We start from the raw sequence: 14,660 nt of genomic DNA, 5'->3' as shown, positions 1-14,660 counted from the left end.
AAGCCACAGCTAATTACCTCCACTTGCTAGAGCCCATCTCTCGGCCCAGTGGGCACCAGCCGCACGCCCTTACCAGCCAGCCCACGTCCTGACTCACTAGATAAACACGGCTGCTCCAGAAGCAATATTGTGAAGTTGTCTCAGTGAACTTAATTAGTTTTCTCCTGGATTATTTTCTCACTAGCTTCTTTAGTGGAGGACGCGTCGGAGACACCTTTTCTCCTCTAAACAGAAAACCGACCTTACGCCGTTAGCCGTGGTTTGTGTCGGTTCCCTCCTGAACTGCAGTGCTTCTCAAAACACACCCACCTTTTACCAGGAATCCGACTTCACTGTGCAAAAGAAAGTCTTTCACATCGTTTCCTCTGCTCCCTTCCTCCACAAAAGTGGTCAAAAAGGGGAGACCTTTTTGTTGCCAGCCTGAATAGCACTTGAGAGAAACCAAGCTGTCAGCACTTGGGTTTCATGGTGCTCGGAGTCTATTTGTTTTCATCAACTGCTTTCTCATTTTTTTCCAGCAGCATCACCGGAGTTCTTCTGCTGCCTGTTGTCACTTAATCTCCCAGAACCCTAATTTCCTCAGCTGTGAAGTAGGAATATTACTGTCCACCTAAGAATGTTGTTTTGAGAGCTTGAGGAGATTATATGTATTAAATGTCTAACACAATGCGTGGCCCATAATATGTGCTCAGTAAATTTGGGGGATGGGATGCGCAACCTATTTCTTTTTTCAGCGCAAATATTTTTCCCTTGTGTTCTGTATGCTTTTAGTCATTAAGACTATTTGCTTGTTTCATTTTTCTTTAGATTGGCAATTTTTTTGACGTTTCTTTATTTTTGAGAGAGCGCGAGCAAGGGAGGGGCACAGAGAGGGGGATAAAGGATCCAAAGCGGGCTCTGCATTGAGAGCAGCAAGCCCGATGTGGGGCTTGAACTCATGAACTGGGGGATCATGACCTGAGGCGAAGTCGGGCGTTCAACCGGCTGAGACACCCAGGTGCCCCTAGATTGGCGATTTCTTAAGCCAGTCTTCAGTTCTATCCAGAAAGAGGGCTTGCTTGGAAATAGGTAAACCCTCCTTTTACCTTGTTTCCTCTTGTCGAATGTAAATTGTTTTGCTTGTGTAGGGTATTTTCATTATCTGTTGCTGCATAACTACCCCCAAAGATTACTGAAACGGTAGCCCCTTTATTATCTCTTACAGTTCCTAGGGTTAACTGGACGCTGCTGGGCAATTCTGCCGGCCTTGCTTGGGGTCTCTTCCGCCATTGCAGTCAGATGTACCTGGGGCTGGAACAGCCAAAGTGGCTTTACCCACATGTGTGACACTTTTGTGAAGGCTGGAATAACCGGCCACCTCCCCTTCCTTCCCTTTCTCTCCCCCTCTCCCCCCGCCACTCCACACCGCTAGCTTGGATGTCTGTATGGGGCAACACAAAAGTAGAAGTGCCAGGCCTTGTGAAGACTCAAGCCTGGAAGAGCACAGTCTCACTTTGGTTGAAGCCAGTCATAGGGCCAGCCTGATTCAGCAGGGAGGGGACCATCCAAGGGTGTGGATACTGAGGGGTATCATTGGAGACTGGCTCCCCAGCAGGTAACAGCCTAGCTCTTGGTTGTTTCCTTACTATTGAGTTCACCTTGCCGCTGAGGAAATGCATCGCTTCATGTGTTTCATTTACCAACTGGAATTACCACTCGGTGTTCTCCAACTTAAAATCTTTCAAGGTTAAACTAGCAAATTGTTGTTGTAGAAGAGGGAATACTAGCGTTGAGCAAGGAAAAATAACATCCTCAAAATCACTTCACTGCCGCAGCTTTTTCAATAAGAGATTACTGTTGGAGGTTGGAGGTTTCCATGAATTACAAACTGAGCTGTTAACCTGCTTTCACTTCTGGGGCTCAGATTATCTGTATCCTTGTGGGCAGTTGGATCACTGTGAAGAAGGCACTGAAATAATGAATTTCCTCAAGCTGTCTCTTCTCTCTCTCTCTCTCTTTCTTCCATTCCCTGCAGTTCCTTTTGAAACAAATACAAAAGCAGAAACAGTTACACCTTCCAATCCCACTCAGAATGATAAAAGAGATGGTTCAGAAGCTGGATTATTGAGCTCATTTCCAGGGAAGAAACACTCCAGCGCAGTGGAATCATCGCCAGAGAAAAACACTAGTGGTGCCTCTGTCCCTGATGCCCCCATCATTCTGAGCCCTCCGCAGACCTACACATCTGATACGTACAACCTGGTCTGGAGGGCGGGGAAGGATGGCGGGCTGCCCATCAATGCCTATTTTGTGAAGTATCGAAAGGTAATGTCTTCTCATTTATCAGCTTTCTCTTCTCTCACCTTAACGTTGTGTGTATATAACACAAGCTTATTATCTTCGACATTTATAGAGCAGCAGGAAACAGGAGTGTTCTAGGATTATGAGTTTGGGAGAGCTATCCCAACAGCCATGCTGGTTTTACCAGTAAGCAGTAAGAATGAAAGATACACAGTATCCCCCAGAATAGGAATTCCAAGAACCCAGTGACTTCTTGACATTTTTTTTTTTTGACATTTTTTATCAAACACTTTAACCCCTTGAGTGTAAACCTCTAGAAACTACTTTTTAAAAAGTCACCCCTTCCCTTTGTGAGATAGTAAAACACAGTTTATTTAACAAATAAAGCAGTTTCTTATTAGAAACATCAAAGTCCTCTGGTATAATCTCTGACAATTATTTTTATTTCAAGTTGTCTTCTTAATTGTATCAGAATCGTATGTTGTTTGGTGATTTCTTTGAGTGAACCTTGATCCTCTCAGTTAATTTTCCAGTGTTTCTTCCAGAGGCTTGTATTAAAGCAAAATGAAAAAAAGTGTTTCTTTGTTTATGAGACTAATAAATGAACAAAAGACACCCTCATATTTAAAATACCTTTCTTTGTCCAAGACATTTTGGTGCCCATCGTTTAATAGTATATATTTTTAATATCTGGAACAATTAACATGGTGATATTTGAAGGTTTATTTACTGTTTCTAACCTGATGATTCAAGATGTAGAAACTTTGAATGATTCAAGATGAAACTTTCACTGGGATTCTTACCCACACAAAAACTTCTGTGTGATGTCGTTTCCTAGTTCTATTAACTAAGACACAACGGATTGGATCTTTTTTTTTTTTTTTAGTTTATTTATTTATTTTTGAGAGAGCAAGAGAGAATACGCACAAGTAAGGGAGGGTCAGAGAGAGAGGGAGAGAGAATCCCAAGCACACTCTGAGCTGAGTATGAAGCCTGACACGGGACTCCAACCCACAAACCGTGAGATCATGACCTGAGCTGAAATCAAGAGTTGGATGCTTAACTGACTGAGCCACCCAGGCGCCCCAGATCTTTTTTAACATTTATTTCCTCCAGTACATGTGGAAGTGGTGAGACATGAAGAATGCTGGAAATATAAAATGCATAATTATATAACTCATATATGCATATGTATTCTAACTTAACATATATTTATTTATATTATATATTATCATTAGTCCAGATTATTATGTACTTATTTTATGCTCACATTAGCCCAGTAAGAAAGGAGTATTGTCTCCTTTACAAGTAAAGGAAGCAAACTCTGGGAGATGAGTAACTTGTTTGAGGCCACAAATGAGCGGTAAGTAGGAGAGCCAGGAAGGAGTCTTTTTATTCCTGAGAATTCCTAAGTTCATGTTACGGGTCTCCTTATATTTCTTAATGTGAAGAAATATCATGTCTCTTTCTTCCAACAGTATATTCCTTACCAACATACATCTGGAATGGAAGATTTTCTCAAATTGGAATGGAAGGTTTTTCTGCCCTTTATCTCCTTTTCTTTAATGACTTATTTTCTCTTGAGCAGCTAGATGACGGCGTTGGCCTGGTGGGAAGCTGGCACACAGTTCGAGTCCCGGGAAGTGAGAATGAGCTCCATCTGACAGAACTGGAGCCATCTAGTCTCTATGAAGTTTTGATGGTGGCAAGGAGCGCAGCAGGTGAAGGGCAGCCCGCCATGCTTACCTTCCGAACCAGCAAAGGTGAGTATAATCTTCCTCAGGAGGAGCGAGCTGGCCGTGTTGATGTCTCTTTATTACTGAGTGTCCTTTGGGGTCATAGACATTCTTTTTTATTTTTTTTTATTTTTGAGAGAGAGAGAGAGAGAGAGAGACAGAGTGCAAGCAAATCCAAAGCAGGCTGCAGGCTCCAGGCTCTGAGCTGTCAGTAATAGTGCTTGACAAGGGGCTTGAACCCACAAACCATGAGATCATGACCTGAGCCAAAGTTGGACGCTTAACCGACTCTAGGTGCCCCTAGAGATTCTTATATATAAATCCATTAAATAATTTTACTATAGTACCTTTGTTGGCCATGCTTGGATGGTTGTATTATTCTATCCCATCCAATGTTCTACGAGTATTTCTGAGAGTTTATGATATGTAAGGCGTTGGTGTAGGTGATACAGGGAAAGCAAAGATGATCAAGATAAGATTCATCCTAATGGTGCCTCTACTTTGCTAAGTAGGCTAAGACACATAAATAAATACCAACTGCAAGGCAGGATTTCAGTTGAGTTAATATTTACTGAATGCCTTCTGTGTGTCAGGCAATAAACAAAAGAGACAAACTCCTTGCCCTCATGGAGCTTACAGTCTAGTTGGGAGATGTTTCCACCTGAGTTATAAGTACATTAGGAAGTGGTGAATGCTAATAAGAGAACTAAATTAGCGGGTGGCTATAGGAAGTGCGTGGGGTAGCACTTGTCACAATGTAAGCAGGTGGCCAGGGAAGTCCTCAATGAGCAGTCGACAGCAGAGCAGAACGTCGAGGTTTAAAGTGGAAAGCCACGTGGATGTCCGGGAAAAGAACACCCCGGCTGAGAGGATAGCAAGTGCAGAGACCCTGGGGTGGGGTGTGCGGGGTGTACCCCAGGAACACTGAGGGCACCACTGTGACGGTAGCCAAGGGGCTGTGACCATGGGGGAGGGCGCTCAGGAAGATGACAGAGCGGCCACCCCACACAGTGCCTTGTCCATCCTGCAAGGGCATTGACTGACTCTGAGAAAGTGGAAACGTTGGAGGGTTTGAGCTGAGTTGTGTGACATAATCTGTTGTGTGTTTCAACGGGGGTAGGGTAAGGATAGACCACAGAAGGGCAAGGGTGTGAGCGAAGTACGACAAGTACTGGGAAGGACTGAGAGAGTACAAAGAAAGGATGTTCTTTCAAGTGGGGTTGATTCAAGCCCGTTGAGGGTAGGCTTGATTGAAAAGATGCCATTATAGCTTGGCCATCAATGAACAAAAAGATTTCAGTGAGGAGAGAGGGGAACTGGGTAGCAGAGTATTTTAGTACAGAACAAAAATAAAAAGGAGGTATGATTGAGAAGAAATTATTTATTGGCTTTTGGAAAAGACCCTTTCATACTAACTACAGAGTGTAGCTAGAAAAATGAGTATTTCTTGTTTGAACTGCACTTTGAGTTAATGTTCATCATCAGTCCACAGTTGTTTATAGAATCTGACCTATAAATACTGAATAAGAAGAACATATTTCAGTTTTAAGATAATCACCCATTTTCACTTTTTGCCTCTTGGAATTTTTAAGCTTAACATGATAATTTTCCCACAAAGAAACAGAAGCTCTTTAAGAATGAGTTTTATGTTTTAGAATGAAGAAATAGGTACAGTAAGAAGAAAAAGGGATGAATAGTTTGAAAGCTTTTCGGCATTTGGCTTTTTTACTTGTGGTGTTTATTCTGTGTGTAAATTTAAATTAGCCTGATGAAGAAAGACACATTTTAGTTTTCCCTTAAAGCTACTAGAAAAAGACGAAGTAATTTTTAAAAACAATATTTATTTATTTTGATAGAGAAAGAGAGGGAGAGAAGTGGAGGGAGGGGCAGAGAGGGAAAGGGAGGAAGAATCCCAAGCAGGCTCCATGCCTGACGCAGGGCTTGATCTCACAAATTGAGATCATGACCTGAGCCAAAATCAGGAGTCAGCTGCTTAACTGACTGAGCCACCCAGGTGCCCTGACAAAGTAATTTTTTTAAGTCAATTCCTCAGATTATCTAAGTATTGACAACGTAGGTCTTAAACTCAGACCCTGTAACAGACAAGTTCATGTATTTATATTGATACACCAGTTGAGTTTAGTATCTTTCCTTAACTCTACATCTACACAGAAGCTTATATTACCGTACGTGATTATGTGTTTTCTAACTTTTCTAGAGAAAACAACCTCATCAAAAAACACCCAGGCGTCCTCTCCACCCATGGGCATCCCTAGGCGTCCTGTTGTTTCGGAGGCTGCAGACAACTTTGGGGTGGTACTTACAGATTCCTCTAGGCATAGTGGAGGTAAAGTAGAGAACCTTCATTTTTATTGATTTTGTTTGTTTGCACATGTAACTGGCATGTTTCAAATTATTTAGGGGGTGGAGTGGGAGAGAGTGTTTGTTTATTGTTCAGATTATAGCCTACCATAAAGCTCTTTCAGGTCCTATTTCAACCATGTTTTAAAAAAAAAAATTTTTTTTAGTGTTTATTTTTGAGAGTGAGAGAGAGCACGAGTCAGGGAGGGTCAGAGAGAGAGAGGGAGACACAGAATCCGAAGCAGGCTCCAGGCTCCGAGCTGTCAGCACAGAGCCTGATGCGGGGCTCGAACCCATGAACCATGAGACCATGACCTGAGCCGAAGGCAGATGCTTAACCGACTGAGCCACCCAGGCACCCCCTATTACCATTTTTTTAATGCCCTGTGCTCCGATCTTGGTAACTCAGTGTCATGATTGCTTTTTGAGGTAATAAACTCAGACCCAAAATGTTCTGGTACTAAGATTTTATAGCTCATAAAAAGGATTTTTCTCTCTCCTCTCTGGCAAAGAAACTAAATTTGTGTTTTGAACTCTGAAAGTCTGACTTTTTTTTTTTTTTTTTTTTGGTGATTTATCAAAACGTGTGGTGGTGCCTACGGTATGGTTTAGTGTTTTGAATGATTGCATGCCATATTCCATTTTATTGCTATATCTTGCCACTTGTATGGTTTTTAGATGTCATAGCCATACAGTTTTCAAAAGATTCTTTTTAGTATTTAAATTTCACACGTACTAATTCTACAATTACAACATAACGTGCTCTTTGTGGCTGTGTTAATGTGTGTTAGCAGGATGTCTAGGGAGGGCTTAAAATTTCATTGCTGAGCTCTAACAGTGTTCAAGCCTCTCTTCCCTATTTGTATAGTCTTTCATGATTGGCCTCAGACAAAAGCAGGTCATAACATTTGAACCCCCTTCTGGAACCCCTCTGCTTCTTCAATATCATGAGCCTCTTCTGCTTGAGTACTTTAGCCTCTGAGGAGCAGTTCAGCTCCCTTAATAGAGTACTTACACGAGTATCAACTTTATATAATTTTTTTTAATGTTTATTTATATTTGAGAGAGAGACAGATAGAGCATGAGTGGGGGGGGGAAGAGAGAGAGGGAGACACAGAATCCAAAGCAGGCTCCAGGCTCTGAGCTATCAGCACAGAGCCCAACGGGGGGCTTGAATTCACAAACCGCGAGATCATGACCTGAGCTGAAGTCAGCCGCTCAGATGACTGAGCCCCCCAGGCGCCCCGAGTATCAACTATATATGAATAAAGTTGACATCTGAAAAACAAAAACCTTATGACTTATTTAACATCCTGTGGTAGATACTGGACCAAATGCTGTTGCAGCAGAGGCAAAATAAATCTTGCCTTCAGGGAGTTTGCAGCATCGTGAATGATCTAGACAATAAGTCCACAACAATATAGTGGGTAATATATACACATTAACCCATAACAGTGATTTGGATTCATTGTGCTGAGAGTCTACCCTTGGCATTCTGGGATCACGAGAGAAATATGCAGAGGAGGCAGGTGGTGGTAAGAGAGGCTCCCTCTGCTGAGCTTCAAAGACAAGAATGCTATAAAGACAAGAATGGAGGAAGGAACAAGAAATGCAAGACAGCTCCTGTGCAAAGAGATGCAAAATTGACATGTTGGATTTCGTGTCGAGGTTTAGAGGTTAGGGTTTTAATTTGGTGTGATTGGTTACTGTTGGGAGTGACGCCAGAGTGGGGGGGGGGAGGCAGGTGGGCACCTTGTATGATGTACTTAAAATTTTAATCTTTCCTAAAAAAAAAAATAATAATAATAATTTTTCCTGGAAAGCTGTGAAGAACCATAGAAGACTTTAAAGAGGGGGAAAGGAGAAATGGCCAAAGATGAGGCTAGAGAAATAACGAAAATAGTGAGAGTGTGGATGGAGAGGGACACAGCTGTCAGACAAAGGAGATTGAGTCCACGTTGAAGGAGAGGCAAAGGTGTGGGGCCTCGGGCTTGGGCAACCAGGGCCAATTTACCGAAACAGGTAATAAGGATAGTTAGGTGTAGCTTAAGGGTTCAGTTCTGGAAGTCATGAGTTTGGAATCACCCAGGCAGAGATAGCCATAGGAAGTGATCTCTTGAATCTTCGCAATAACCCTGGGGGAAGGATTAGCATATTTTACAAATCAGTTAACTGAGACTCAAGAAGGCCATGCAGCTTTGCCTGAGCTCTCCAGAACTGCTATTCAAAATTCAGATTTTTGAACTCCCAACTACAGTCTTTCTTTTATCCCATAACTGCCACATGCTCTCTCTTTTACATATTGAAGATTCTTTTCTGTAATGGTTCTTTTCCCTAATAACCTTCTCTTTCTGTTTGATCTTTGGTGTTCTTTGATGAGTTTTAACCTCCTATGCATCAATATAAGGAAGTGGTTGGTTATCTAGTACCAAAAGAGAGATTCACTAACAGTACTGTTCATTCTGTTTCCATTGCTTTCTAACTTGAAAGGAATACAGTAAGTATCACTCAAAAGTTGCCTGCTTTGAGTATTTTCCTCTTTTTAATCCATCAAGCGCTTTGCTTTTAAAATGCCACCATTTTCTCCATACAAGTACCATCTGCAACATTATTATGTTCTTTCTTATGTGTTTGTTCGGGCTAAAGGGGTGTCGAGTTGAGACAGAGTGGTGTTGCTTAAGGAATGTGGCACGGGCCAGACAGACAGGGTTCGCTTAGTGACTTTACCCAGGTAACATCACCATGGCCCGGAGCTGGACCTCCTCCTTCAGCTCTGGACATCTGATTGTTAGCATGCCAAACGACAGTCAGTCTCTTGAGACCCAGCTCACCTTTGCAGAATTCATAGGCGATCAGCGTAAACCAGAATGGCAGCTTACTAATTTGCACTGAAACCGTCCCACAGACCAGATTGTCTCTGTCGGCATTCTTCCCTGGTAGGAACCAAGTGGGAAGACAGTTACGACAACAAGTGTGTGGTCTTCTTGGTCAGCAAGAAGAGTTAGGTACGTGCTTTAAATGGCTGGTGGACTTAATCCTGACGTTTCTACCTGCCACGGGAGTCTAGACTGTCCAGGTTGTGGGCCAGGACCTCCCCTCCCCTTGGCCGTGTCACCTGTAACTGCTAGACATTCGTTCTCTGACTCCTTTTTCTAAAGTTTGTGTGGATGACTAGGCGGCTCATCTTGTTACTGAGGGCCGTTTTCTTGACTTTTTTAAAAAGTATTTTTAATGTTTATTCGTTTTTGAGAGAGAGAGCAGAGACAGAACATGAGTGGAGGAGGGGCAGAGAGAGAGGGAGACACAGAAAGTGAAGCCAGCTCCAGGCTCTGAGCTGTCAGCACAGAGCCCGACGTGGGGCTGGAACTCACAGACCATGAGATCATGACCTGAGCCGAAGTCCGATGCTCAACCGACTGAGCCACCCAGGCGCCCCACCCCCTTTTCTTTATTTAACTACATATCCTGTCTTCCTGCTTCCATCCCACGTAGCATTCTCTTTGCCCATTAATATCACTGTTGATTTATTAATCAAATTTTATCTCTTTACTGCCTGCAGTCTGTGTTTTTGGAGTAGCGTTCCTATAGCCTTGAGGTGTGTTAAGATAGGATATGATAGTAATAGCTAATAATCTGTATGTGTGTTATGTAGCTTGGATGGGTAAAGAAAAACATTTAAATAACACCTAATTTTGAAAATTTACTATAAATTATAAGCACCAGGTAATAATTACTTATACACTATTTAGCCATGAATCTAAAGTAGCATGGTCACTATTATCATGCCCATTAACTTTCCATTTTCTAGAGCTAATTATCAAGTTTATAGATGACTTTGTTTTTCCTTTATTTCCTGTATCTGGTCATTTCATTGCCCCTTAGCTTTTAAAAGATAATAGGAAGATAGTCTTAATATTATTAACTCTGGCAGTTAGTTTGGTGACGAATCTTTAATAAAATGACCCTTTTAGTTTGAGTTATTCTTGTCTCTGACACCAGGGGTTATTGGAATAAATGTTTCCATGTTTAGTTCCAGAGGCACCTGATCGGCCTACCATCTCTACGGCATCAGAGACGTCCGTCTATGTCACTTGGATTCCTCGGGCCAATGGGGGTTCTCCAATCACTGCCTTCAAGGTCGAGTACAAACGGATGAGGACTAGTGATTGGCTGGTGGCAGCTGAAGATATCCCTCCTTCCAAACTTTCTGTGGAAGTTCGTAGCTTAGAGCCAGGTAATAATATTCAAACATTTCGTTTTTTGCCATCCACTGCTGACTTGAGATGCATATTTATAGTGGTCTCGTACTCTTCTGATTGTTAAAGTAATACAAGCCTGTTGTGTGAAAACGGAAGAGAAACTATGAAGAAAAGAATAAGTCACCTGAAACCCATCCAGCCAGAGATAAGCATTGTTTACAGTTTGGTGTATTTTTGTAGCCTTTTTTTTTTTTTTAATACAAACTAGGATCGTGCCATAAATACTGTTTTGCGATCCCATTTTCCCTCTATCACATGCCTTTTCCAATATCATTAGAAATTCTTCAAAAACTCAAGTTTTTAAGAACTGTATATCTGCTGTATAAGTGTAGTGTGATTTACTTAACACGTTCTTTTCTTCTGGGTCTTGGATTCTTTCTAACTGCTAATCAGTAGAAACAGTGCTGTGTGACATCTTTGTGTGTGTGTGTGTAAGGTGTTTTGCTATAATTACATATTTTAAGAGGAAAATTGCTGGTTGTTTGACAAAAATTGTTGGCTCTAATGATGAATCTCTCAACGGAAATGGGAGAACACTCATGCTTTGCTCAGCAGAACACCCGACTTCCCTGCTGCCACCCCAGCATCTTGAAGGCTGTATTGAGACGTTAAACCACACAAGGAAAAAGCAGTAATCACAAATACACTTTGGTTGCTTTTATCTATGTTCCATGACCATTTTTGTTTATGGCCTTTTTAAATGTACTTTAGTGACAGATGTCGGTGTTTGTCTAGACAGGTAACATGAGCCTCAGAACCTGCAGGTAGAGTTGGGAGAAGGTGACAGTTTTAAATGTGGGCGAAGCTGGGTAGCATTTTACAGACAGAAAACACCGTCTTCAGAAGCCCCGTGGTTATTTATGAGCCATCAGGAAACGTGCTGGGGGAGTCTAATTTATTCTTTAGATCTAGATCGTCAGAAACTCACAATCCTTAGAGGTTTTTTTTTTTGTTTTTTTTTTTTAAGTTCTTAATATGTAATACAAATAAATACCTTCTGTTGTGGCTTAAATCTGTCCGCTCTTATCCCATTATTGGTGAAATCAAGTGACATCTGCTGTCACCCACACAGCGCCCCTTCCTAAGTGTATTCACTGTGTTAAACTTCGCTTCAGTTGTTTCTTTCAAAGGGGAAAGAACCTCATTTTGAACACAGATACTTCAACCGATACTGCATTTGATGGTTATGATTTTAGAACGTGATGGTAAAAAAAAGTAAATGCGCTCTTTCCTGTTCTCTACCTGTCCCTACCATGACAGACATCATTAATCTTTCATGGCCTTGTCTCCCAGTGGCTCCTAATAAGCTCTTGGACCCGGGAACACAACATCTTGAACATCCGCTGCCAGTTGACAGAAGCTGGCAAGTGGATTGAAATCTGTTTACCGTGGAGACTTCAGAGTGTGTTTTCGTGACTGTAGATAGATACTTAGGCACAGTTGCCATATCTCGTATAATGATATGACCTTCGGTTGTCTGTTTGCAGATTTTTAAAAACTCTGTTTTTTCCTTTTTTTTTTTTTTTTTCCCTCCCTCAAAAGGTTCAACATACAAATTTAGGGTTATTGCCATCAACCATTATGGTGAGAGTTTTCGGAGTTCAGCATCTCGTCCTTATCAGGTGGCTGGGTTCCCCAATCGTTTCTCTAACCGTCCAATAACTGGACCCCACATTGCTTACACTGAAGCTGTCAGTGATACGCAGATCATGCTGAAGTGGACGGTAAGTGGGACAGCTTTTCTAATGAGACGGTTGTCTAGTTTGGCCATGGTAATGATTGATTTGATATCCTCATGGCACGATATTACAAATAGCAAGTGTTTTTAACTTCTAAGTGAGGGAAAGTTGAAGGGCATAGCATATTTATCTAAAAGCACCTCTGATGAGTGGGACAGTCTTCTCAGCTCTCAGCCAAGTGTTACCTTAATTGCCATTTCAAGATTGAGTGATAGATTTTTTATCGTGTTTATTTATTTATTTTGAGGGGGAGGGAGGGGGAGAGGGAGAGAGAGGGAGAATCCCAAGCAGGCTCCATGCTGTCAGTGCAGAGCCCGACATAGGGCTTGATCTCACAAACCACGAGATCATGACCTGAGCCCAAATCAAGAGTTGGATGTTCGACCAACTGAGCCACCCAGGCACCCCCAAGATTTATTTATTTTGAACCAAACATACTTTTATGCCTTAGAACCTGGTGAAATATATTACATTATTTTTGCCCAGCCCTCCAGTAAATTAAATGCTCGCAATACCTTTGAATTAAATTTAAAATAGCCATCAAGGATGTTTACAAAATGAAGCTGGAAAAGTATTGCCACACAGATATTTCACATCATGGATGTTGAAAGTTACACTCATTTTTGTCTTTGACAAGTCTTTGCTTCTATTTTTTAGTACATTCCATCAAGTAACAATAATACTCCCATTCAAGGATTTTATATCTACTACCGGCCAACAGATAGTGACAATGACAGTGATTACAAGAGGGATGTTGTAGAAGGTAAGTCCCACTGGCAAGCTGGCGTAAAGAGCTTTGGGCGGAGAAAGTTTATAAATATTATGAAAAACATCATCCCAGGTTAAGATAGATAAAATATGAAATGTCATAGACACTATTACTTTGATTTTTTTTCCCAAAGAGAGACCATCTTTCCAAGGTAATATACATAGTATCTTCCATTTTGGTTATAGAAACAGTTAAAAAACCCTGGGGGAGATCTGACTTGTCAGTAGTTCATCTGAAAAAAATTCTTGTTTTCTGTTTTATTTAAGTGAATAGTAACGTGAGTATAAAAATCACTTGCAACTTCTAGCTATATGTAAAAAAATGTCTCCGTCTCAGTTCCATTAACGTCTCTACTGGAATGATTGCATCTTAAGCATGTTCTCCGCTTTGAGAGATGTTGAGGAATTGGAATATATAGAGACAAAAAACCAGCCAAGATAGGGAAGGGTGTTGAAACTACCTTTCCCTTGCATTTAAAATACAATCTAGAACTTTGCATGTGGTCTGAAGGCCCCACATGACCTGGCTGGTCCCTGCCTGCACCTTCCTCCAGTCTCACACACGTCTCCCCTCTCACTGTGTCTTCCGTGACACGCCGGCCCTCTTTGAGTTTCCTTGTGTGCACCAGGATCTCTCTTGCCTCAGTACTATGACACGTGGCAGTTCCTACTCCCTACTGTGTTCCTCTTCTGGTGTTTTATTTAGTTTTTTCTGTTGTGGGCCGAAATGTTACTTCCTCAGGTAACCTCTGCCGGTTCATGTGAGTTACCCTTGGTGTAATTTCTAACTGTGCCCTTTATGGTTATGTCATAGAATTCACCACAGTTGGTATGTAAGGAGTATGTGTGCATGTGTGCGTGTGTGTATGAAATTATTTACTTAGTTTGTCCCCACCGCTAAACGTTGGCCTCTTTGTAGGCAAGGAGTCTTTTCTCTAGTGTCGTATCCCCAGCCCCTCCAGTGGTGAGGTGTTCAGTATTTAATGAATGAATGGAGTCGAAAAGAACAGTGGAATATCTGAGGATGATCAGGCTGGAAAAAGGACGACTAACAAGCAATGTGACAGCTGCCTTCAAATACTGAAAGACTATTATGTGGAGGAAGAACTCAGCCGGTGGGGAGGGGCAGCTAAAAGGAAGTAGCATAAAGAAGAAACCTCCAACACGGCTTTTTTAACAAACTCAGAAACTCCTTAATTTTGGAGGTGTTCAGTAGAAGCTGGATGCTTTCTCAGTGATCTCTTAGAAGGGATTCTTGCTTTGGGAGGAAGCCTTCCTCCAAGGGCTATTTTCCCCTCCCAAGATTCTGATCCTTTGAGCTATTAACATCACGATGGATCATGTCAAAAAATGGCCCTGGGCCAAGGTTGTTTTCATACGACTTCTTGATGTCAAAGGCTGCATATAAATTTCGTTGTAAGTAGTCTTATAATAAATTCATTTAAATACGCTAAATTAAGTTTTCTTTAAATAGTGTAATTTAAATAATGTTTTTCCAGCAGATTACTTTTGTAATA

At 41.6% G+C, this 14,660-nt stretch overlaps 1 protein-coding gene across 2 annotated transcripts in view; it reads left to right on the top strand.

The window, feature by feature from the left end:
• Positions 1-14,660, top strand: part of CDON (cell adhesion associated, oncogene regulated) — a 103,332-nt gene that overhangs the window by 52,121 nt on the left and 36,551 nt on the right. For both annotated transcript variants that reach the window (XM_030332223.1, XM_030332224.1), the window contains exons 9-14: positions 2,015-2,304; positions 3,869-4,043; positions 6,235-6,363; positions 10,408-10,611; positions 12,179-12,360; positions 13,033-13,138. In XM_030332223.1, the coding sequence (XP_030188083.1) occupies positions 2,015-2,304; positions 3,869-4,043; positions 6,235-6,363; positions 10,408-10,611; positions 12,179-12,360; positions 13,033-13,138 (1,086 nt within the window). The remainder of the gene's footprint in view (positions 1-2,014; positions 2,305-3,868; positions 4,044-6,234; positions 6,364-10,407; positions 10,612-12,178; positions 12,361-13,032; positions 13,139-14,660) is intronic.

Source organism: Lynx canadensis, chromosome D1, assembly GCF_007474595.2.
Source record: "Lynx canadensis isolate LIC74 chromosome D1, mLynCan4.pri.v2, whole genome shotgun sequence".
NCBI classification, from domain to species: Eukaryota; Metazoa; Chordata; class Mammalia; order Carnivora; family Felidae; genus Lynx; species Lynx canadensis.
This window is presented reverse-complemented; position numbering and strand designations above follow the sequence as displayed.